General features: G+C 43.4%; 1 protein-coding gene across 1 annotated transcript; it reads left to right on the forward strand.

The window, feature by feature from the left end:
- The first annotated feature begins 217 nt into the window (after positions 1 to 217).
- gstcd (glutathione S-transferase, C-terminal domain containing) lies at positions 218 to 25,543 on the forward strand. Its single transcript, XM_068751044.1, has 11 exons — positions 218 to 622; positions 737 to 1,195; positions 2,453 to 2,710; positions 5,150 to 5,243; positions 16,630 to 16,745; positions 16,957 to 17,001; positions 17,528 to 17,656; positions 21,560 to 21,693; positions 23,447 to 23,477; positions 24,817 to 24,886; positions 25,374 to 25,543. The coding sequence occupies exons 1-11, from the start codon at positions 218 to 220 to the stop codon at positions 25,541 to 25,543; spliced, it is 1,911 nt and encodes a 636-aa protein (XP_068607145.1).
- Positions 25,544 to 25,628: the final 85 nt, after the last annotated feature.

Below are 25,628 nucleotides of genomic sequence, written 5' to 3' on the forward strand. Positions count from 1 at the left end.
TTTCGTAGGGAAACGGGAAGAGGAAGCTAGCCTTGTGCCGGCTCTGTTTTGTTTCTTACAATTACGCTGCACGACACGTGCGCATTGCCAAAGCTATTATAATTATTCGTTCGAGTCTTTTCCCGTGCTGGGTCTGAAACTACATTTCAGGTAATACTTTGTAAACTAGTAGTTACTCATAACAATTTTATTTTTTTTCACTACGGAACTATTTACCATGACGCACACTGATATAAAGCAACGCCCGTGCCTGTATTTAGACGCTTCTTCCCACAACGAGGAGCCGAGTCTTCCTTTGCGCACATCCATCGCCCTTTTCCTCCTGTCCTACTGCGAGTGCAAGTCTTTCAAGCTGTTTCTGGTCCTCGGCAAACCTGGCTGCTCCGAGAGTAAGCTTCCGGTGTCTTCGGACGCGTCTGCTGTTCAGCTGCAGGACCTTCCTCCGCTTGTGAGAGGCTGCCGTCTCCCCGCTGCTCTGGATGAGACGGGGGGGCTCTGCAGGGCCGGGCTGGCGGTGGTCTTGAGACACATTATCAACCAGACCTTGGAGGTTGACCCCTCCAGGAATGATGTGCTGGCTTTACTGGGATTTAAGAAGACTTGTCTGAAGGCCTGTGCAGAGGTTAGTGGACAAACATGACCAACTTCTGAAGAATGGGTTGCGGCATATCAAGGTACAAGCAAGCAGGTGGATAAATGCGACGGGCTGACGTTTATTTTCTTGTCACACTCTCAGGTGAGCAGATGGACCAGGCTGTGTGAAGTCGGCATCCCCTCTGACGTCGAAGAGCACCTTAAAAACCCGGCATGTCCCCTTCGGCAGCTGCCTCCCTCCGTTCTCGCCCTGGAGCGGAGGCTGGCGGAGCCGGTCAAAGTCCACAACGACGACAAAATACGGAGGCAGAAACTCCAAGAGCAGCAGCGGAACAAAAAGAACGCCTCCCGCGGAGGCGGGGGGACCCTGGATGCCGAGTCTGAATCCGGACAGCCGCCCGAGGCCTGTGACGGACCTGAGCTCAGAGCGGCTCTGGCCAAGCTGTCGGTAGATGCAGTCCCAACGTTGACCACTAGAGAGAACTCTGAGATCAGGAGAGTGAAGACCGCAGACCTGCCCCCCCTGCAGCACGTGTTCGCTGAGGGACTGTTCTTCACTCTGACTGACGTGGTGCTGCTGCCGTGCGTCTATCTGTATCTGGTGAGGGCCTCGGGGGCCGTGGTCGTCATCATTCACGTCTGAGACGTCGTCAGTAATGAAAAAGAGCCGGCTCCCATTGCCGCCTTAATATACGGCCTCATTTTCTGCCGTGAATACACATCAAATGCTAATTCACCTTTATTGTCTAAGCCTTCTACCTGTAACGCCTCGACACACTGTGAGCTTAACAAGCTGGACTACGAACGGAATGCAGCACCGTTATATGCCGCAAGCGATCGGCTCTGCCTCCCGGCGTGAAGGATGTTATCTCATTTAGATGTCTGGGGAAACATCCGTCACCATTAAGATGACCTGTCAAATTACGCACGACTCGTGGACTCGATTCGCCGCGTCTGACTTGGCGCAGGTTTTGCTCTCGGAGGTGGTCGAGAGCCACCTGGCCGAGCGCGATAATGTATGGGGGGGGGGGAGTATCTAATCCAATGCAGAAGGTTGAATTGCATTTCGATGACTTCAATTTGCGGATTATTATTATTATTTTTTTTTATCTCTACAACAGATCAGGAAGGATTCTTACGTTGACCTAAAAACGTCTTTATTTTCAAGAAGAAGAAAAAACAAAACTTGCAAATACTTTTTGGATATTAATGACACCTAATGATGCATGTCGTTCTCTTGCAGGCCGGGGAGATGGAGGCCGTTTAGCTCGATTGCGTGCGTGCGTGTGTGTGTGTGTGTGTGTGTGTGTGTGTGCGTGCGTGTGTGTTATCGAGTTGGGAGGCTGCACTGTCGGCCAGTGAAGTGGGTCTCCACCTCCATTTCACCCTCCAGCTGTCTCCAACTGTTCCCCGACTGTGGGAACAAACTGAAGTTCTCACAATGAGGCTTTTAGTAGGAAGCTGCGCTCCGATGGTTTCCAGTTTCACACTCAGCCTAGCGCGTCTCCTCTTAACGGCCATCACACGCGGCTTGTGACGGTTCCCTTTCCACGCCACCCCCGCGTCACAGTGCCCTCGTCTCCCTACGTGTCTCCGTCTGTCCCCCGTTCTCCCGTCGCGCCCGATTACGCCGCTCCTCCCATCGCTCTTCTGTTTGTTTTTACGCTCTCCGTCTGGCAACGCCGTTTATGCTTTTCCACGCCCGCCCCCTTCTTGTTCAACTTGTCTTCCCACCAGCGTGATGAGTAAATTATGGTATATCCATTGTCTCATCCATGTGGAGCCAAGTCACTCAATCAATGACCTTTTTTTCTCTGTTCTAAGTCGATCCTTTTGTTGTTGTTCCCGTTCTGTACAGCGTTCCCTCCGAGCCCATGCTGCGAGCGCTCTACGCCGGCTCCCCCACCTGCTGCGTTGGTACAGCAACGTCCAGGAGGTGCCCGGGGTCCTCCGGGCTGCCGAGGTCTGCGGTTTGGCTCTATCCATCCCACAGTTCCCCGCGTCCAGCCCCTCGGGCCCTTCGGAGGAATGTAACCCAGTGGAACAAGAGGAAGGCCAGGAGCTGACACAGCCTGCCTTCACCGGAGGCCCCAGGCCCACAATGACTAAGCTTGAGGTAAATGAATACTTTCCCTCACGCAGGTTTGATCGTTCTTTACAAAACAAGCCTGTTGCTTAAGCGCACGCGCCTTGCCTCCACATTTAAGGACCAGCTCTCTTGTGTTCTCGCACTGCACAGACCGATTTTCAGTCTCCAACTGGTTGTTAGCTGTTATCCCTGTAATTTCATGCACTTATTATCTGCTTGATTGAGCACTCTGATGCGTCGCTTTAGGCTCATGCTTTGACTTCTGGGAGACTTTTGCATTTGTTACATTTTTCTGTCCTTTGTGCTGCTTCGTAATAATATTTGCGGTCGCAGAAATGACGTTTTATAACGTTTTTGGTGTCATGTTGATCATTTTTCTCTAAGAGGTAGTTTGTAAGACAAAGTACCCGTTCTCCCATTACTGCAGAGGAATATAATATAACTTTACATGAAATCTCTACAACCAAACAATTTGTGTAGCATTTCAAAAAAGCTCGCTGCATCATAAAGGTTATGTACGTAATTCAGTCAGTGTTATAATGCCGACGATAAACATTTGGCTTATCTTCATTCAGATGAAACGAGTAATTCGCAGTAATGGCTGAAAGCGCCAATGCGACGCAACGACGGCACGCACGTCCTTTCTCCTCGCGCTGTTTTGAAGACGCTGCCAAAACCCCTCAGACTGTTGTCTCTCCTTGTTGCTTTGCTCTCTCAGCAAACATATCTTCGTGTTTTCATGCTGGCTAAGTGTCAGTGGTGATGTGATTTTAAGTGACAGCAAGAGGGGAAATGAGGAAAGTGGTGAAACGGGGTTTGGCGTGTTTGGATGAGGCAGGGAGAGCTCGGCGGGAGAAACGCGTCCTGCTGCCAGATTAAATCCAGTAATGCGGAGATGCACTCAAATGATAGTTTTCATTGCAGTTTGAAGTGAGGCATTATAACTGAGAGGAATGTGCACACACACACACACACACACACACACATCCACAGAGGCAAAAAGAGAATGGTGGGTAGGGTGTGTGTGTGTGTGTGTGTGTGTGTGTCCCAAAGCAATCACATGAGCAGACATGCTTCCTCTGACACGGTGACACACGATCCTGTCACCGCTGGTAACCAGGTTACCAGGTTACCAGAGCTCGCCGTGCGCTGCGGTCAACAACAAAAGGCTCAGAGACTTCTCCGTCTCCCCGACCTCAGTTAGCAGACGCCAATGTGCACGCCAGTCAAAGTGCATGTGCAATGAGCTGCAGCAGGCAAGCAGCCCCTCCATTGAAATGCAGTCCACAGAGCCGTAACCCGGCGGGGGGGGGGGGGGTCTCTCTCTCCACAAGCCGGTCTTTCTGCGTAGCGATTAGCATTCGACAACAAGTCGATATTTAAAGGCACAGACAGAGATCCAAATCCATCAGTGCATTAATCAGATTAACTGTCACATTTTGGGTGAATCTGAAATGTTCGGCTAGAAAGCGCCAAGATGAAAGTCTGCGCAGACAGTCCCTGGATGGGCCCGATGCTTCCAGGCAATGCTTGTTTGCTCTACTAGCTTGATGGTGTTGTTTTGCACCAGGTATTCTGTCTGTCTGTCTGTCTGTCTGTCTCTCTGTCCGTGCTTCTGCTTGTTCTGTCTTGAGTGACACATTCCTCCTCCGACATTCCGCTCGGGCATTTCTCATTTGTTTTCACCAAACAAATGTCAAACATAATTATAACCAATTTCATGCAGCCAAGCAGTTTTTTTTGTTAACTCCAGCCTCTGCGAGTAGAGATTAGGTGCACATTATTGTAATGCAGTCGCACAGTCGACGGATGAGCCTGTAAATGTGCTAATATGTTCTAATGACTCATCTGGATTAAATATAGCCCTATTTACATTGGGATTAGGTGCCGTATATTAAAATGGAATCACACAAAGGCTTTTGTGAGTCATTTCGAGAGAGTAATTCTATAACGCAGTCTGCTATTGTGTGAAACACAATTTTCATTGCTGCCGACAGGGTGTGGAATAGGTGTTGATTAATCTCTCTAAAGAAGTGCATCAGGCGTTTCCACGGCGATTAATGAAAATGGAAAGGCATCATTCTGTCGACGCAAAACCATCATAGATAAGCCCTTGTAGCGTCACCCTTAACCGTACGTCCATACGCCTGCAGCACACAAAACGTTTCGTATTTATTCGTGGCCATGCAAAGGCTGTTAGAAAATATTTTATCTGAACAAAAGTTAAAAAGTTTATTTGTCACTCTAGAAGAAAACGAGAAGTTGCTCGACGGTTTCTTCCACATGCGCAGCCGTCAATCAACACGAGCAATATGACAGAGGACTTTCTGAAGAACAACTCTGTTAAATCCACTTGATTCCACCCATTCGGACCCCCCCCCCCCCCCCCCCCCTCCCCCTCCCCGGAACCTCAGGCCAGTGGGAGGGTTTGTAACGAAAGTATTTGTGTGTGTTTCTCTTCCCCAGGAAAATGGCATTGATGCTGTCTTCGCTCCTCATCCTTGCCCTGCTTGGACCCTCCCGTGGGACCGCTTATCCGGAGCCCTCAACCCCGCTGAAGGTGAAGCCCAATCTTTTCCGTGTGGCGCTCTTCCTCGGCATCTCGTTTTTTTATTTCGCCCTTTTTGCTCGTTCCCTCTTTTTCCACGCGCTTTGCCTTTTTTTTGCTTTTAAAACATCTATCCTTCCATCCTTCTGCAACTTTCCGCTCAGTCTTTCTTCCACTTTGTTATTACCTGGTCAAATGTCAGAACACATGGCATTAATCCTGTGCACGGAGCAGAGGCAGCATTGTGTGAAAGTGTTGACAGGAAACCTTCCATGCTACTGCCGCCTGATGATTTGCGGTGACACCTCGCCTCTTCCCCCGAAGAATAGCTGAAGTCACTGACACGTCGCAGAGCCTCAGCTGGAAAGTCTTCCCATGAGGCTTCTCCTAGTTATGTTGCGTTAAAAAAAGGTCTGTGACAGAAACAACCTCGGTACAACTGAATCACAAACACCTAAAGTGCCACGTTGAACTGTACGCAAGCCTCGAGTGGCTATTGAGTGTCTAATCGGCAGTAGAGTGGTATCTCTCTCCTCGTCTTCCTTTCTCTGACTGCTGTTGTTTTTCTTCTTGTTACTTCCTGTTAGTCAGGCGTGCGGGTCAGTACACAGCGCAACAGTTTGAACGCAGGTTTGAGAACAGAACCTGTGGATTAAGACACACACACACACACACGTACACGCACAATATGTCATCTTATGCAACCATCGCATCTACAGTACAACTTAATCATAAAAAAAAAAAACCTCCCATTGACATCTAAACTGAAGTGCTCTCGATTATGTGGGCTGCGTATCTTTTGCAAGAGTGAGAATCATGGAGAGACCAAATTTGAGCTGTCTCACTTATGTCAGCACTTTGCATGATAAACAGCGCCGCCGGTATCTGCCCCTGCAGCGTTGGGATAGGAGGCAAGTAGCCCCTGCGTTTTCAGCAATGTGTAATTAAAGTGAAGCTGAAGCGAAAGGCAGTCGATTTGTTGAGAACCCCGGGCGCGTGGGCTCGCCATCTATCTGATCCAAATGCTGCACGTACGCCGACGTGTACAGTACGGCAGCAATTTACTCCTAAATATGCAGAAATCTGCAAACCCGATACAAACCGACGCAGTTCTCCGACAGTTGTCCTGTTTAAATGCGTTATCGTGTAGGTTTTTTTTGCCTGCAGTCTTTGGATCGTTTTGTTGCGGTTCTCCACTCTAGAGCATTCGAGTGAAGGAAACGATGACTGTGAGATTAAAGCGGTGACTTTCAGCCTTAATTTGAATGCTTATTTCCTCATTCAGTGAGCGGCGTACAAAGTTTGGCCCGCTTCATCCGCACCCCAGAAGGGTACGTTTAGGATGCAATTCGCACACCTATTATGGATGTGAACTCCTCTAAATGCCCTTAAAGCTGAAAGTCACCATCTGTTGTGCTACCCCTAAAGAAGTAGTTCCTTACTTGGTAGTTAAAGGGACACCATTGTATATATTTCTTTCCTACCTGAGGAGATATACTTCTGTTAAACAGTTGTGGGATCACCAACATGCATTCCAACATAAATAGTGCCTTATTTAATGCATTGCTTTAGTCTGTTTACTCAACTAAATGGAAGCCGTCGCTAAGAAGTCCTAAACGCTGACACCCGGGTATTGCACAATGTGCAGTGGAACAAAAGGACCTCTGTAAACGTAAGCTGTTTAGGTTATTGCCCTCTTTGTGTTCGAAGGCTGCTTCTCCAAATGTGGTGAGGGTTGTCTGCAGATGAATAAACAGCGATGTGAATACTGGGCCCATTGTGTGGAGAAGCTGACGTCTCGCCTGCAGTGCTTCGCTTAATAGACGGTGGAAGGGAGGTTGTAAATACAGCGGGTTGGAATGATGGTGTGTGTGTGTTAGTGTGTGTGTGTGTGTGTGACAGCAGGAGACGGCGATAGGGGCGAGACAGCATGAAGAGACAAGGGATATCAGCAGAAAACAAGACGGGGGGTGCAGACAAGACAATCAGGCATAAAAGAAAGGGGGGGTGGGGGGGTCTGGGGTGGAAGCCACATAGCTGTCATACTTCAGACATGCTGCAATTAGGGCCTCCGGGGTTGTTTTGGTACAAGGAGACGAGATGAGGTCCCGTGTCTTTGTCTTCGGTTACAGGAGTATGACAGAAGTTGAGCTGCTCGAGCGAAGACCGGCTCCATTTGTTTCTCTGTCTCCCGGCGTCGACTGCAGCAGGGATGCGATTGAGATTTCACAAGCTCCACACTTGACTGGCGTGAATTTCTTCTTCTTCTTCTTCTTTTGTGCTTTGATAGAAATGGAGGAGAAAGTAAAGTACACGGGCCCCGTCTCTGAGGGTCTCGCGGCCCACCTGACCAGGCGGCTCCTAGACCTGGGAGACCCAGTCATGAGACATAGATCCCTAATTTAAGCGACTCAACTCGCAGGGACTCCAGGAACTTTCTGTGCCTGGAAATGAAAGACTGTCGGTGATACCTCAATAAAAAGCTTCTTGTTTTATACTCTGTTCACACACGGCATGACTAATGACCAGTTGAACGTCTTTAACTGTGTTGCTGTGGGAATGCATGACAGGCAGATGGAGAACCAGTGGGGATTTCAAATATTTTATTATGCACATGCATCCTTTCTTGCTCCTGTTCCTGCTGAGTTTATAAAATGCTGTGACGATACTGCAGTTTCCGTTTCATGCAATATTCGGTCTGTTTTTTAATGTGCATGATTTCCCCTCAGGTGTCTTTTCTCTCACTGCTGAACTTGTATGAAGGTAATGAGATGGATTTAATTCAAGTCCAAATTTATGAAGACCCTTTACATTTGAAAAAATAAAAATAAAATTCTTATCCTGCATATTTATTAGTTGCCCCAGGGGTGCAGTGCAGGTTCTCCCAGTTGCAGTTTAGACCAATATTGCACTTTTCCTCTTTTCGTAATTGTTATCATCATGCCATCCTTCAAATTGAATTACTGTCTGGCATTGCAGTTCAGTGTTTTATCTGATTTTAATCAGGGTAAAGTATTCATAAAAGTAATTTATTACGCGTTATGATAATTGTAGTTTAAATGTGGAGATGATCTGGAACTCTGATAAGGGACTCGCCGGGCCAAAGGGCTGCAGGTTGAATAGATTGTTTTTTAAATGTAGACAGACTTATGATCTTGGTATGACATTCACAACAGCCATTTTATTGCTAACAGTTGGTTAGATAATGATGTGATCTGCAGCTCCCCACCTTCAGCTGCTACACACACCCGAGCATTCTGGAGTTGATGGAGCCAGAAATCTATCGATCAAAAATAGGATTTAAAATAAATTACTGTATTTTTCTGCATCTGCTAGATGTATAAATGGGCAAATGTTAATAGGAAGCTAGCAAAACATTTTTTTTTTTTTTTTAGAATTCTACAAACCCAGTAGTTGCTTTTTTAGATTTCTCTATATTGATTTTGTTTTTCTCTTTATGTCTCCCGAAATAGAAGAGACCATGATCATCAAGTCAAATAAATTAATCCATTAAAATGGAATGGAAGCATCCATACTTCAATTGCTTTTTCTTTAGAAAAAAATAGAAAGGTGGTTGACTGAAATATTTTGACTTAACTAGGTTTCCACATTCGTGTTGCTTGTGCACTGGAATTCAGTCGAGGCATTCCGCCGAAGTCTGGCAGTTCCTGTCCGACTGTCAGGCTCTCTGCTGTGAGACAACCTGCTAAGACAAGTGTGTTAATCTAAGACTCTCACAAATAAATTCTGCTTTCACCACCGGCTGTGCCCAGCTTTCCAGTACTGAGCCGATTGATCCTGTCACCTTTACAAAAAATAAAATAAAAATTCAACTCTCCCACTTCAAATTCTTGTGATGAATTAAGTATTCCAGTCCTGCAGAATGTTCATTTGTGAGCTTTTCCCCCTCATGTGGCACACATCGGATATGAATTAGGCATAAGCAGGAAAGCCGTGCATGGAATGACTGGGATCAAGCCTCATCCATACGTGGATGGGCAGCAAATCGGAATTGGGCCTCAAAACCTGCAGTGGAAAAATTGTATTTGAGTTATAAAGTAAGATTAAGAAAAAAATTGCAATCGTTTTTGAAGAGCAAACCTTGAAACCCTTTTACACTTGTCCTTGAGACAGGACACTTGATTTATGAATCTATAACATAAAACAGCGTTTATGACCAAGTTACCAGGCTGACGCTGCCAGCACCGTTTCCACAGTGGTGCTTAGAGCTGCATGCTAATGTTGCCAGGTAAAAAAAAAATGCTCACTTTGGTATTGATGTTCAACAGGTATGATGTCACGTCCACGTTGAGCAGGCTGTGGTGAAACGTGCTCATTTGTGTTACACATAAAGCTAATGTTCAGAAGATCATCAAGGTTTTTAGAATTCATCCATGCGGGAGTGCTGGGTTTCAAAGCCGAACCAAATTCTGCATCGTCAGCCCCATCTGGTCTCCTAAGTCCTATTCTCCTAAGTCCTATCCTAAGTCCTATCCTAAGCCGCACACCGCTAGCTACAAGCTGCACGTGTTGATTTTACGTTTGCCTTAAAGGAGAGGCGTGCCCTTATCGGTTTCGCACAGAGACTTGCGTCACCACATCAGAGATTTGTCGGGGAGCATTTCTAAGTGCAAACACCCAGATTTGATTTGAAAATATTGTTATTGAACATCAGTGGGAGGATATCTGTGTGAACCGTGCGTGCTGGCAGTTGGTTAAAACCCTCGTTCCCTTGGGCCTACGGCTCCGAACAGCAGGCTGTGACTCCCAAATCACTCCTCTCATTCTCAATTAATTAAAGTCGTTAGAGCCTTTTAAATTGGAGATTTAAAGATATGCAGTAAACATGGGACCCAGCAAAACAGCCAGCCAGCTTTGTTACTCCCAATTAGAGCGATAATTGGCACTTTATTTCTACAATTCAGCTTCTAACGCTTGTGGACTCCCTGGAGGTGTACCACAGAGTTGCACTATTTGCTGTGATGTTCCACTGGTGGTATCCATTTAAAATGCAGAGCCACTGGCTGCCTCCATGATGAGCTCCCTGCAAATGTCATATTATGAATATTCATGGTCCTCCTTGGGTTTGTTTTGTTCGCTCCTTCTCTGCTGAGGCGTTACAGTGTCGGCTATGCAACGAGGTACCGTTTGTCTAACCCACAGTCTGCTTCCAGTCGGTTTTGGATTACAAAGTGTTTACGTGATTAATTGCTGATTAGTGTTTTGAGCCCTGAGCCGAATGTAAAAGCAAATCTTTTCTCTGCAGGTTTCGCATCTGAGGCGCAGTCCAACAGGCTTTGTCTGTTAACATCTCATGGACATTTGAAGGAGATCGAGCCTTAATAATAATTTTTTTTCTGTTTATGCTTTTTATTGTTGAGGCTTTTGAGATATGGCAGAAGTGTTTTGGGGATTTGTCAGGCTTTCTGAAACACATTTTTTTTGTGGTCTCAAAATGTGTACGTTATTTGAAATGTACATTAAATAAGTTATCCAGAGCTTTAACATAGCCAGTGGAGGCGAACCTCCAAGGGGAAACAATCGAAAGTTCCATCCTTCCAATTGACAGATAATATTTTTGTGCTTCTTTTCCTGCACTCTCATTCTATCCTTTTTAACGTTTTACTTTTACTTACTTTAATGCCTGCCACGCATTTCCTCTTCCTATAAATTATATGGAAATCAGTTCATTGTTAGTTTTTTTTGTAAGTCTGCTATAAACAAGATAATACAGACGAAAACCTAATCTCCTAAACACACACATAGACATTAGCAGCTATAATATGGAAATACATTTATGCTGACGTGAACTTGACGCTCCGTGTCCCTAAAATAAAATGTCAGTCTGTCAGGAAAAGAGTATTTGCTGTCGAGACTTTTCCCTTTCAAATAGTCTTCTGCAGGGACCAATATAAGCTTCGGCGTTGAAGGGAGAGTTCCTTTTATTTTTTTCTCAATGGAGGAGCCCTGGCTTTGCCAGTCCAACATTTCTGTAGGGAAACTAAGGGGAGATCATCTGGCTGGAGTCCAGGCAGCCTTTATTTATCTTTGAGTTAGTGCTGAATGTCACACAGACTCTGAGGTTTTACAGAGGTGGCACTCCAGAGAGACGTTCGCACGGCCCTCCGCCGACGCCAACGTCAGGCCACTTACTCTGCGACTCTGACAGCTCTGGCAGTGAACAGAGAGCAAGGGATGAAGAGCAAGAGTGTGCTGTGAATAGAAACAAACTACCCAGTGTGAAAGAGGAATTGCAGGGGAAGATTTGCAATACAGTAGACCTAAAAGGAAGAGCAGCTGGATTTTGAACTTAACCTCCCTGTTATCCTCAAATGGTGGGGATATTTGCCTCCAGAAAATGATTTACAGAACGTTGTTGACCAAGTTTCTCTGTGTTTGTTAAGTATAATTTCTAGTCACTGACTTTAGAAACTGGCGTAGCCACCCAATAACTGAACACACTGATGAACACCAAAGAAGCTGGGACTGCCTCCCGACCTACAAAGCCTGCTTTCTGGAGCAGATGTTCCTAAGATGTGAAGATGGAGACACATCTGGTCTGAAAGAGAGGAGGATCCATCTTTATGATTGAAGCAGGAAGTAAAGGAAACAATGTTGCAGGAGAATCATGGAGCCCTTCGAGCCGTTTGATCTTCACTACGGTGGAAACAAAGTAACTAAATGAATAAACTGAGCCACTGCAGAACATTATAGATACATTCATAATGTTGACAATGCTGTGACACTAGATAGTAGCTCTGTCAAAATAAGAAGAGTATTATTATGCTTTTTATTGAGAGAGAGAGATTTACACAGTTACAAGGCATGTGGGTTAATTTTCAGGAAAAAATGGTTTCATTTATTCTGTTATTGCAAGTGCGTCATATAAATAAAACCCTCTGTGGTGTGAAAAAGAAAGCAGTAAAGCCTGACGGCTAATACTTTTCTCCGATCACAACAGTGCATTGGGAGAAATAAAATATTGATCATTTCTGTTCTCATGGATTTTTTGCAAGCGCCATCAATAAAGCACCATGCCATTTGTGTTCCCCTACAAAAGGTGCGTTCTTTTGGCATGTTTCAACACATCATGTTGGGTTTATGGGTAACATTCATTTTACAGCTATATAATAATGTAATCATTTTCTGCCATTTTTTTTTGGAATTGCATTTCATGGAATAATTTTACTTGCCAGGAAAGAACTACCAAATTATGTGCAAAAGTTGCGGAAAGGAGACAAAATGCTGAGGCTATAGAGAAAGGACAGGAAATTAGCTACAGACTCTCCTGACCCGGTCCAGTGGGCTGCACAAAACACTCATCTGTCCCTCCAAAGTCAATAATTAGAGGCGTTTGGACCGACTTTGTTTTGCTAGCACTGGGGCTAACGTGTGTGTTAATATTCATTACTGATTTGTCACTTTGTGCATGTATAAGATTTAAGAAAAACATATTTTAATTTAAGGAGGAAGAGCTTAAATTGTGGGTTAATTATAAAAGCCTGCATTAGTAAATATACTTTTGATACACAATGAACTTGGCGAACCACACCAGCATAATTTGTATTTACCTCCTGATTATTTATTAAGTGTCGAGCAGATCCTCAGCTGATGCTCTCTGCTTGTGCAACGAGGGGGATGAGCAGATATTTGGCAGAAGAAACATTTATGTTTCAGTTTAGCTGTTTGCCCGTTTTGAAATGAAACAGTGCAGACAAATGAGGAATGTGCTGCGACCTGTACGGGGGGACCACGGGAGTTCCATAAGCATGCCGCCGTCTCGCCTATAGCTACGTCTGGTCTTGTTTTGACTGACATGCCAAAGCTGTTGAGGGATGCACAGTGAAACTTTTTTTTCCTCCTGGTGTTTATCTTCATTACCTTTCAGGGTTTTTTGTGTGTGTCTGTGTCATCACATTCTTACAGAAACGTTTAAGAGACTTCTGCTGGGAAATACTTTTTTTTTTTCTGACTCCCAATTCTTTTCGCTTCAAGTCAAATCAACACGATTATATTTAGCTATGCTGCTCAGCGTCTGGTTGCAGAGCCTCAAACCTTTAGAAATGTCTGTACGACATAATTGCATTTACTTTGTGTGGTGCTGCTTATTTGAGGATTGTTCCATGGAGTATTACCCCTGCTAGAAAAGGCCTTATAAAAAAGAACAAAAGGGGCGTTTTGTCATGTTTTGGTCCATCTATGTTTCTATTGTGAGGAAAATATGACAGAATGCAAGCTTTTCTACACCAATGCAGACACTTTTTAGAGCCAACAAACAAATTAGAAGACATTGTAAGTTGCAGACTGTAAGTCTGTGCCAAGGTAAATCTAGCGTCCTGCCAGCAAAATATTGTTTCCATTCACAAAAACACGCCTTACTGCCAGAATGTTGTTGTATTATAAGACGGTGAAGGTGACTTTAACTTTATGAAAGCGTTCCAATTCTTATTGGGTCCTTTACTGGAATTAATATCGCGCAAAACAAATCCAGCACCTGAGAGCTATAATCCTGTTTGAATGGAATATACTGATTTCATTAGTTTAACACCCCTCCAACCAGTAACGGTAGGAGCTGCTGATTTTTATGACGCACTCTGTATTGTTGTCAGAGGCTGTCTGCAAAAAAATGGTTTGTGAGAGAGACTTACCAGATCCAAACCGACCTGACAAAAGTCACATGAAGGGAACACGCAGGTGAAAAAAACAAACTAACCACCAGCTTATAGCAAAGAAACCTAAGATATGACCCTACATTTAACAGGCTTTTGTGACTGTAAATGAAATGATGTGGGGAAACATCCAGAACGGTGCAGAAGATTATTATTTACTCCAAAACTGAATGGCTTCTGAAGAAAGCCTGACTTTATTGCTGCATATTTAAGTCTTCTTTTGAAAGCGCCGCCTTGATTTATTGACCTGCGCTTTTACTTATTTGCTTTCATTCAACCCAGCGGTAAAAGGCATGGATATCTCATTAACATAACTTTCTCCTTGAGAGCGGGAACATGGCCACGTCAAGAAAGAAACCTTTTTAACTGAATAGATTAGAAGAATTTCACTGCAAATCCATGACTTTAGATTTAGTTGATTTTTGATGGAAACATTTTTATTTCTAACTACCAGCAGCTATGCCTATGTTAGTTTTGAACATTTTAAACAATGGGCCATTTAAAGCGTGATCTATGTTATACTTATGTTAAATGCGTTTTACCCATTTACACAAACAAAATAAAAATACAATTGTTTGCTACATAAATCCATATATCTCGCTTCAACGTTTTGATGTCTTCAGTTTGTATCTACGTTGTAGAACGTAATAAAACTGACTGGTAGTGTTTCTTGGTATCAATTCAATCAGAAGTAAACATTTAAAGACATTATCTGAACTTAAATCTTCGAACCAGCTTTTCTCATGTTTGCTTTTTTAAACCAGCATATCCGGAGATGTTAGCTGTCAGAGCCTGCAGGGGCTCCCAAAACCACACCGGTGTGTTGTTTACATTCTAACCTATGTGATGGAGCTGCTTGATAAGCCCCCGGGCACTTCTGCAGCATCAGGGGGGGGGAGAAGGAGGCGATCGGGGCTTCCTGTGTAGCAGCAGCAGTCGTATGGGCATCGTTTAGTATTCGAGGGCATGCAGGCTAATGGGTCCTCCGTCTTCCCCAATGAAGCAGCAGCAGCAGAAAGTTGTCCCTTTGCTGAGCAGTGAGAGATGTCACGGTACTGTCACTGGTTGTGTCGCTTTTGACTGTCCCGGTAATTAACTCGGTGGGATGGCGTCCGTGTTCATAAACCACCATTGCCAGCATCAGCAGATTCTGCTTATCATAATTATAGGTGAAATGATGAGTAGCTTTAAAGTCGTTCCACTGGTGCATCATCAATCGAAGCCTTCCCGCCAGTAGGTTTGGCCCTCGAAGGATTCGTGCAATGGTTATTCTGCATTTGAGGTCGCCTCTGAAGCACGATGTCATTGTTGCCGATGTGATGTAGGAAGTAGATGCTTTGCTTCTCTAAAATATTTACACAGTCAAAAATGTTTTTTTTACATTGTCTGGAAATAATGATCATAATACAGTAGAATACAGATACATTTTCTTGCTACTAAAACATATAATGAGGAGAATTTCGACAGTGGTGCAAGTGAAAGTCAGGGAAGATCGCATGTTAAATATTTATAAGCCACTTAGTTGATCCACACGTTACCGATATATGCTGCCATGTAGATAGAACGGCCTCAATAAAACCTGAAATGAGTTTGCAGGTTGAAATAGACGTTTCCTTCTGGGATTGATGTTGTCGGGTCATTTGGTATTGATAGCGGTAATAAAAGATGAAAGTATAACCATTTGTATCTTTAATTAAGATATTGATTTTTGTTCAGTCGCCTTCCTACCGAAGCATTTCCAATACAGAAATCTGTTCGTCTGCTGGAAAAAGTAAAGTTAATTAAGCTGCATGGCGATCACCTCTGTGAAGTTAAGCCTTTTGGAGATTTGTTTCCAAAAGGAAAGTGATGGAAATGTTCAACATTGTCTACTCTACCGTGTGTTCTTACTTTTTTTTTTTTTAATCTCCCACTACCACTCCTCCCTGAAACCAAATTGCAAACAAAGAGGTTGACTGGCAGGAGTTTAGGTCCTCTGCTCCCGCCCACTCAGTCCTGTGGATGGAGCTGTGTGCTGACCTTTCTGGACGGTCCTTTTTGGACAGTTCTGTACTTATTTATGGAAGGCCCCATTCTGTTCCAAAATCAAAATTTGTTCCGACCTCTACACTGTGACATCTCTGGAGCCAGATCCAAGACCTCCATTCTGTCAGTTTCTGGTTCCCACATCCTCTGCTGTTCTGTACAAAGCCGTACGAGCTGGAAAGCGTAGATATACGAGTTATGGGGATGTGACTCAGAGGTAAATGAAACACAAATCACTCCAGATTTATGGACAGGTGAGGACATCGGCGCAGCACATCGCCGGCTCACCGCTGATGTGAGGCGCCGGGAGCCAGAGGAGAACATGTAGGAGCTTGAAATGTGTTATGGAGTTAATGGGGTACTCGCTGCGGTGCGAGCACCGCGCACCCACAAACAAGGAGGACATTCGATTATGGCTTTGAGGCGTGCTTTCGATGATGTTGAAGGATTGTTTGCCGTCCCTCGTTGACTATTGGCTGGAAGCCATTACCTGCACTGGCTGGTTATAAATCAAAATTTGAACAGTTAAGGCCAGAACAGATTGCTCACTCAAGAAAAGAAAGAAAAGCGAGAACAGAAAAATTATGATAAACCCCTTACTGCGACTTTTAAGTATTCTGAGGTCTTTTCATCAAAGGAAAAGAAAAATCAAGCAGCAAGTGTTGTAAAAATGTCCTTTGTGCTTGTGCCCGTCCCTCTTGCAGGAAAAATGTCAGATGTCCGTGCTGTCCGGAAGAGGCAACAGCTGAACAACTTGGTTGCCATGGTTACAGAGCTAGCCAGGCCACGGCAGACCCTAGTGGATTTCTGCAGTGGAACGGTACGTGCGCTGAGCCACCATTTCGGCTCTGCATGCATATTCATCAGTCCGGCTGACCGTCACCACATTGGACTTCTGCTCATTAGTAGCCAGCTGATTTGAAGAACTGCTCTCTGACGTTTCTTCATTTTCATAAATGCACTTTGTCGCGGGCCGGTCGTGACCACGTGAAAATGCTCTCATTGCACATTTTCTTTATGCTGTCTTGCAGGGACATGTAGGAATTCTTCTGGCACACACATTTCCAGATTGCCAGGTAACATGGGCACATATTTTTCTTTTGTTATTACTACTGCTATGTAGGATTTATAGGCACCTGTTGCTGCGGTTGCCGATTGGAACCATCCAGGCAGTCCTTGGTTCTCCTTCCTTTATAGCGCCGAAGAATATCAAAGGCCCTTCAGAGACCATGTTTGCTTTGTCCATTCTGGGCTACAGTAGAATCAGAGCAATGCAATATTTTGGGTACAACATGAACACAAAGTGATGAAAACATAACTGAGTAATATATTATTTTGCTACCAGTAGATTCCATAAATCCAACATCCTGAATGAGATCAAAATAATGAGTGATCTCATGTAAAAAAAGAAAAGAAAAAGAAAGTAATTATAACCAATGTTTGTGCTTATTGCTCCTTTTGAGAACATTTGTTGAGGTTTTTTTTTATTTTTTGGAAAATTACTTAGATTTGGAAGACATTTGCATTTTTTATTGCTCATTTTGCATCGCCTGACATAGTGGCACTTACATGCTGCATGCACATTTCTGTCTTTGATTCAAGGTCATCCTAATAGAGAACAAAGAAGAGTCCTTGATCAGGGCTCAGAATCGTTGCTCTGAACTCGGTCTGAAAAACATCAACTTCATTCAAGCCAATTTGGACTACTTCACCGGAGCCTTTCACATTGGGGTGAGCATAAGAAGTACTTACTCTAATTTACTTCAGTGTTCAAGCTTTTGCTCATTTTTGTTGCAACTCAAACCTTCGCAAGGAAAAGGTTTGCGATGCAAAAAAAATATTTGCAAAGTAGATAATTATTTAAATGACAAATGCTCTTTTGACCATGGAAATATCCCAGACCATCATGACCATCGTATTGAATTTTGTGTGTGTGTGTGTGTGTGACTAAGCCAGTAAGATCTTTGAATCATACTGCAGGCACAAAGTGTGACTTCACTTCACTGCAGGGTGTGCAGACATAATATTTTTAGTCTTCAAATATTCATATATTTTAGAGCAGCTCAGCCACACATCACATGCTGGAGAGACAGTCATGTCATCCTCTCATTGTATTCCAGAAGCTGAAAATGCCAAGAGGCACCCCCCCCTTCTTTTCAAAAGCGCAGCCAAGATGGCGCTCCATTACCCGAAGTGGAGCTTTTAATCAGAACCCTTTTAGTGCTCTGCACTTGAGTGGAGGATCTGATGTCACTGTCCCTTCTCAGATAGTTGGAAAGTCAAAGGTAGTTTTGTCAAACTATAATAATATAATGTTTTTAATCTGCTATACAAATATGCTTTAAGTTCTCTTAAAAAAAAATATCACTGAGGGTAAAACAACCATAAAGGAATCAGTCATCATCTTAGGAAGTGCTTTTAATAAAATTAATCAAGTCGTAATTCATCAGAAATTTTATTTTCATTGCCAGGACTGCTTTTTAAAACAATAGAATGAAAGTTATATAAGCTTTCAAATACTCTGTTTATTGAGACGAATTAAAAACGTCTTTCATACCACTCTCATTAAAACATCCGCCTTGACCTACAGGGCTCTCTTCTCAAATTGATCATCACTATCAGTTTATAGCAAATAGGTCCATAACATTGATGTCACACACGAGCAGGTCTTTTTTTTTTTTTATTTTTTTTTTTATCATCCTCTTATCTTAATGTTGTTTCCACTCAGGCAGCGTTTTGTTCTCCCACAGAAACCCTTCATCGTCTTCACTCCCGAGTGTTGTTGCTATTTATCTTCCTGAGGTCAGGTTGCTTTCCCACCTAAACACTTGGATCTGTCTTCCTGCTTGTGTGTTGTGGCCCAGTTTCTAAAAAGTCACCGGTTCGCCTGATGTAAACTCTCCTAGAGACAAATAGAGATGTATATTTACCAGCTGTAATTAGCATTAGCTATTGTCCCAGCGTCTGAGCTCCTCCGAGACCCGTTCCACTTGGCAACAAACAAACACCACGGATTATTCCTCTCTTCAGCTTGCGGGTGTTTTTATGGTTTAGTCAGAAAGTTTTAGGCACACACACTCATCGATTTTTTTTTCTCCATGAATTACATTAATGTTTGAAACAGGTGCTTAAGTTCATTCATTTTTGTCCCCTGGTTTATATTTACAGAGCCTCAGCTGTCGGAGTTGCTTCTTCCTGTATTTCAGATCTATCTGAAGAACCAGCCATGACACTGATTTCTGTTCTTGTATGTATAATACATGGACTCATTTTTCGCCACATTTGTTTAATCAGACTAATTAAGTCGAGGTGTGCCTATTCTTAGTCGGTGTCCCAGCTGACATGGAAGCAGACCCTGCATGCTCTATGTTTGAAGTTTCGGCTCTCTCGTGCCAGATGGTGTCACACCAGCAGACCCCGAAGGCACAAATAGTTGCAGAGCTGGAAGTTGATTTGGATTTTATTGGATTCAGGTCCTTTATCGGTTCGCCTTCAGGGTTGGATAGTTTGCAAGTGATTCTGTACGTTTGTGTGAAACAAGAAATGGACTGACTCTTTTTTGCTTTAAGCTTTATGTAAAATGAATATTGACCCATTCCTTGGCTTCATCAGCTCTAATTTCAATGCCGATGTCCTTCAATGAGTCCAGATTGATTGATTTTTCACCTTTTTTTTCCATTACATCGTCTGATTCTGAAAAGGTTTACAAACTGTTGAAGCAATTCCACGACAAAACCCTAAAGGACTTAAAGTATGAAGATTCCTACGGATGGAGATACGCATCCTGAAAATGCTTTATAACGGTTTTATTTACTTTCTTTATACTGCAGGAAATTGTTTTGACTCCAGTCCACATCTGAAGAAGTACTTCCTTTCTCGAAGAAGAGTAATTAATAAACCTCAATATTGCAGCGATTGTATTATTTAACGGAATGTGTAAACAGAAACAGTTTTTCCTGTCCTCTAAAGACTGATTAAAAAACCTAAAAAGTTTTTAATTTGTCCTCAGACCTTTGGTGGTTGCATTTTGATTTATGATCTCTTCTTCCATTCAAGTGAGAGGCGTGCTCAACAGGGCATTGATGAAATATGAAGTTATTATGATGAGCCTGGCTTGTATTTTCATTATCTATTATCATTTTTTTAATTAGCATTTCACCTAACATTGTAGGGTAGCACATCATTCATATTGATGAAACAGATAAAAACAAATCTCGACATTAATAAAAATGACTTCACCAATCAAGAATTAGTTATTCATAATTAGTTATCAATACGCATCAGGGTGTGTTTGATTTTTGTTTGATGCCTTTTTCTTGTTCAGTGTCTTTGTGTTAAATCAGGGCCATAGGTTACAAAATGTAATTAAGATTTACCACAGCATGACTAATGTATTACAATAAGCAGCAGAGCAAGAGTGATGGTGTTTCTTGTTAATTATTGTTGCTGTAAATGTGTGTGTGTGTGTGTGGGGGGGGGGGGGGGGGGGTAACATCATGCAGTCTTTGATAGTCACTCCTCCTAATCAGTTGTCTGAAACATGTGAAGAACATGAGCTCAGCCTTTTCCTGAGCCTCATGAATAAATGCAGGAAAGAAAATTAAGTGCCAAAAAGATTCTGGGATTTGAAGGCAGCTGATGCTAATTCCACGGTTCTTTGCTTCCTGGTCATTCTTTCATGTGCAGCAGTTTCCTCGCTTGACTTTGTGCTATAGTTTAACTTTCCAAAGTGAAATCAAGGATTTTCGCTGACGATATTAAAACACGCCAACGAGTTCTAATCCTGGTAGTGCATAGAATTACATGTACGAAAAAAAGATGCTGATTTTCAGCGGACACCTTTAATATCTCGCAGTGCAGTGCGAGTCTTCCGAGGAGAGCCCATTCATCTCTTTGAAGTGTATCCACTGATAGTCCAGGGCCTCCTGGATTTAGTGAATCTATCCTCTCATCTTTGGCATTTCACCCAGTCTTGGCGCAGCCTCCGTCCCGACCACTGTGATGCGCTTCTTCTCTCTGGCCCTGCTGTCAAGGCCACATACAGCGGATACAGTCTCATGACGCCAAGTGACTCTTGGAAGGCAGGAATAGACGCTTTAAGTTGGCTGCTCGAGTCATTTTAGCGATTATGGATAGATATTGCCATCAGACTGTTGATAATGCTTTTTATTTGGACCATTAACAGAGAATCTATTTCACTAATCCATGCTTGAGAGGAAATCATCTATTTTATCACTATGATTTGGATATTAAAGCCATTGCCCTTGAGGCGTAGGATTGAATTTCTGCAGAGGGTCTTGGGTGAAAGAGTCGGCTTGCGCACAGACGGGGTCTAGAATTGGTTCTTTTAATCCCTTTCCAGAATTCGAGACCCACTCAACGGGAACCCTGGTGCATCCGTGCCCTCGCTCCCAAAGCACTAATACAGTCTGATTGCTCCAACTCCTCCAGTCTGCATCTTTGACAGAATAGATGCGTTTAATGGCTGCAGCCATTATGAAGTAATCAATGGGACTGAGTGCGTGGTCGCCGTATTGGTCTGGCTGTTTAGAAAAGCTCTCTTGGAAAGGATTCCAAGAGGATTCTAAGAGAAATGCTTCTCGTATCTGTTTTCTTTGTTGCTTTCAACTTCAGGTGGCGCTCCACGCCTGCGGCGTTGCAACAGACATGGTGATGGAGCACTGCATCCAGGCAGGAGCCGCCTTCGTCATTAGTCCCTGTTGCTATGGATTCATCCAGAACGCAATCAAGTTCACCTTCCCCAAGAGGTTCGTACTTGCTTAACTTAGTCCATCGTCAGCTTTCATGGTGAGGTGTAGTAGCACTGCTTGTTTTAAACGTTGTTCATGCACAGGTAAAAACAGGGGAGGGAATCCAGCATACTGTATGCTGCTGGTTACTTGTAATTCATTAATTGTATGAATACTCAAAATTCAAGGCCAATCCTTCAAAGGCTTTTGATCACTTTGGATTATTTTAGCCGTCTTCTTCCAGGAACAGGGAGTGGGACGTGGGAGTGATGGGAATATTCTTGGAGGAGGGTGAGACAGAAAAGTCGAGGTATAAAAATGAAAATATAATGCTGCTTAAAGGAAGATGAAAAAAACCAAACCATGGAAATGGAGAAAAGGTGAAGGCCTTATACTTTTATGATGTTGATCTTGTTGCTATGGCAGCAGTCTGTTGACGAATATTACCGCAATGTCCTGCAAATAATAAGAAGGTAGTATACTGCTAAAAACCTTTCAACCATGCAGATGGTTTCTAAATATGAAGCTGTGTAGGATTGCTGCCGCGGCAACTGGATACCCTTTTGTAAAATCGTATTTATAACTTTGACATTAAAAAGAGCATAAAGAACATAAAACTTGGAACAGACTTCGCCTCAGCGTTCTTAACACTTTGTGCATGTAAAGTTTGTTGTAACACATTGATTTTACAAATAAAGTTCATTCCTATTTTTGTTGTCATTGTTCTAAACATTCAGCATTATTGTTATTAGTTAGAGATCGATTTCACTGTATTCACAGATGACATGATGTCGAGTCACATCCAAGTCAGTCTGCGTGTTCCCAGTATCCGTCTCTCCAGCCATTCTTTTCTCGCTGCATTTTACATTCCGATTTCATGTACCGTTGCTTTTCTTTTCTGTTTAATGAAGGTCAGTCTGTTGCTTAAAATGAATAAAAGAATGAAGGAATAAGAAGCACCTAAAAGTCACAGCCTCACATCCCTCCAGTGCTGTGAAAGGTGAAAATGCTTCGTGCTCCATTTAACGGCCAGCACAGATTCGGACTAAAATGGAATGAACCAGCTATAGTGTTTAAATTATGCACAGTACCAACATTTGATAATGAGCTGAGATTTTTTTCCGGCCATTGTTTAACTGATCATGAATCTGGACCTCCAGTGAGCAGTTTAAATATGTAGGCCTCCTTCCTCTCTTGACTTTCAATGACCCAACATTTCACCTCTGCTGAATCCCCATTAAATATTAAAGAATGTCCAAAAAAATAAGACTACAGCTGTTATGGTGTTTCTGGAAGGCAACTGTGCAGAATGCAAGGGGGGAGGGGGTCGCTTGACTGTGTCAATCTTCGTCTTGCCACTTATAGCATTTCCCCCTCAGGTCATGTTCCAGGTACTCGTGTGGATATTCTGCAGGTGCAGGCATTCCCGGCCGTGAACAGGTTTTATGAGCTGTGAAACTAAACTGCTCATTTTATGAAGCGTTCAAGTTGAACTTCTCTCCTTCTGACCCAACTGGCCTTTAACCCTCGGACCCCTTCGTATTGATTTTTAATTACTTTCAGTGATGACCAAGCTCGGTTTAGCCATCACAGATTGACTTTGTCATCATGTCGCCAGCCAAAAGCCAGTTTGTTTTCTCAAAGTCTTTTTTTGCCTGCTTTAAAGTTTTGGAAAGTAATTTCCAACAATGGGCAGCAGACATGCAGAATTTTAACAATACTTTTTACTGCAGCATCTTATCAACACTGTTTTTATCTTTCTTTTTTACAGCAAAAAGTTCCAAGAGACACTGACATACAAGGTATGCTTTTAAATGCAACTAAACGCATGTATTCTATTTATTTTTCACGCGCATTCTGGAATAATATCAACTGTAGAATAAGGAATCTGAATTACAGCCAGGACTTTTAAAGAATTTTGTCTCATGTTGAGATCCGAAACATTTATTATGTTAGTTATTTGTCATTATTATTTTATGAAGAAAAAGACTGAAAGCTATTTATTTTATATTTCCCTTAAGTGTGAGTCAGATCAACCGCATTCAATACTGGAATACAAGGAACAAATCACTAGGTAACTAGAAAAGCAGAGAGCACAGACCTCCTCCAAGCAGCTCATTCCCCTCCTAATTGGATTTACACCGTCCACATGGTGATCTGGATCATCATCAAAAGCTTATAAATTGTTCTTGGTATCTTTATCAGACCCTGTAGTGTCTCAGTTCCTTATCTCTCAGCAACACACCACTGTACTCTAAGAGGACCCATCCCTTGATGATGTATGGGAGCTGTCAGTGCCCCTGGGTGGGGTGGGGGGGTCTGTTAAAGTTCCTATAGGCCCCAGCCGTGTGAAGCTGATGTGTCACAACACCGGAACACCTTTAGCTCCTTTCCTTAAACAGATTTTGCAGAGACGTGGCTCGAGAGGCGCAGGCGATTTCGTTACAGCGGTTGATTTTAGCGCGCTCTCATAGTGAGCTGTGATTGATCTAGCGTGGCCTAAAAGCCCTGGATCCAGAGGATATCAGAATTGCCATACAAATGAAAATATCTATATTCCGGAAGATGCATTATCTACCGCTTTGACTCGCCTCTCCTCCCGTTTGTTGTTGCTTCGCTGGTTCCTCTATAAATGCGCTTTTCATCTATCTCTGTTTCCAGCCCACCCAGGTGATACTCAGAGAAATAAAAGCTGTACAGGTTAAACAGAATGGCAGCACAGTGACAAATGGTTCATCGCCGGCGTGACGGCCTATGAGAGATCGGTCCTCATTGTTAACTTTGGACACCTGGTCCCTCGCCTGGCATTAAGTTCGACCTCGTGCAGTGACAAATGGAATTGCTTCAAGTGTAGTAGAAGCAGGAAAAGATTATTAAAGGTAGTCCTGACTTTGTTCCATAGAACTTTGCGAAGTAACGAGAATAGGAAAAAAAAACTTTCCTTAATTGGACATTTCTAAAAAACAGTTATTCTGACCCTTCTGGAAAGTTTACAAGAATGATTTTATAGAAATGTCTCCGACAAACCGAATGCGATTGAGATTAATCCTGACCTGTTGTGCTTTTTAAACCTCGACGGATATCTCTCGGACCCTTTGCTGCATGAAACCATTCTGATGCTGCTTCTCTGCCTGCTTTCAGGAACACATGATCCTTTGTCGCTTTGCCGATCAAACGGCTGTCCAGCTGCCTCCTGATAGAAGACTCATAGGTACTGTTCACAGTCTTCTCCTCGCACCCGCACCCTCACCCAAGGAGTGAAGTGGTCTGTTTGTATTTCATCCTAGTCTTAGTGTATGCCATTGGTTTCCATCAGATGTATTTTTCTCCGTGACTTCCCCCCACTCCTCTACGCTTTCAGAAGGTCTAGACTTTTGAGACGTGTGAGAAATGTTCTTTGGGGCGGTTTTGTTCAGTGTGACATTGAACAGCTTCCAGATCAGTGTTGTCAGACACGTAGGGACGTGTTTCATCTCAGAAACCTTCGGGCCTGCACTGTGGAGTATTTTGTCATGACACTCTTCAACCCGATTTCTCTCTAGTTTATATATAATGTTCTTATTTTTACATTTGAAGCCCAATTTTCCATCACTTCTGTATGTAAAAGCCAGAAAATGTCACGATTATAAGCGCTGAATTCTAGATTACACTGCGACTGGATGATAACATGCCGTTCTTCTTCTGTCTGGACGCCGCAGGTAAACGCTGCATGGGCCTGGTGGACTTGGACCGCTCGTGGGAAGCAGAGACTCACGGGTTCTCGGTTCAGGTGATCACCATGGAGCCCGAAAGCTGCTCGCCAAAGAACAACATGCTGGTGGGAAGACCGCCGCAAGGGACTGGACTGGAAGCACCAGGGAAAAATTAGGATCGGGAGCCGAGGATCTTCACTCTTTGATGAAGTGTTCATCGCCTGGGATGCTGATCGGATCCTGAGCCGCCGCAGACATTTT

This window comes from Brachionichthys hirsutus, chromosome 17, assembly GCF_040956055.1.
Source record: "Brachionichthys hirsutus isolate HB-005 chromosome 17, CSIRO-AGI_Bhir_v1, whole genome shotgun sequence".
In the NCBI taxonomy this organism is placed as follows: domain Eukaryota; kingdom Metazoa; phylum Chordata; class Actinopteri; order Lophiiformes; family Brachionichthyidae; genus Brachionichthys; species Brachionichthys hirsutus.

Bases quoted from the DNA above. Each gene is read 5' to 3' on its own strand.
- gstcd (XM_068751044.1), top strand. From the start codon at position 218: ATGACGCACACTGATATAAAGCAACGCCCGTGCCTGTATTTAGACGCT. The intron at 17,657-21,559 runs GTGAGCATAAGA...TTTCAACTTCAG, and splicing joins CCGGAGCCTTTCACATTGGG to GTGGCGCTCCACGCCTGCGG. The intron at 24,887-25,373 runs GTACTGTTCACA...TGGACGCCGCAG, and splicing joins TCCTGATAGAAGACTCATAG to GTAAACGCTGCATGGGCCTG.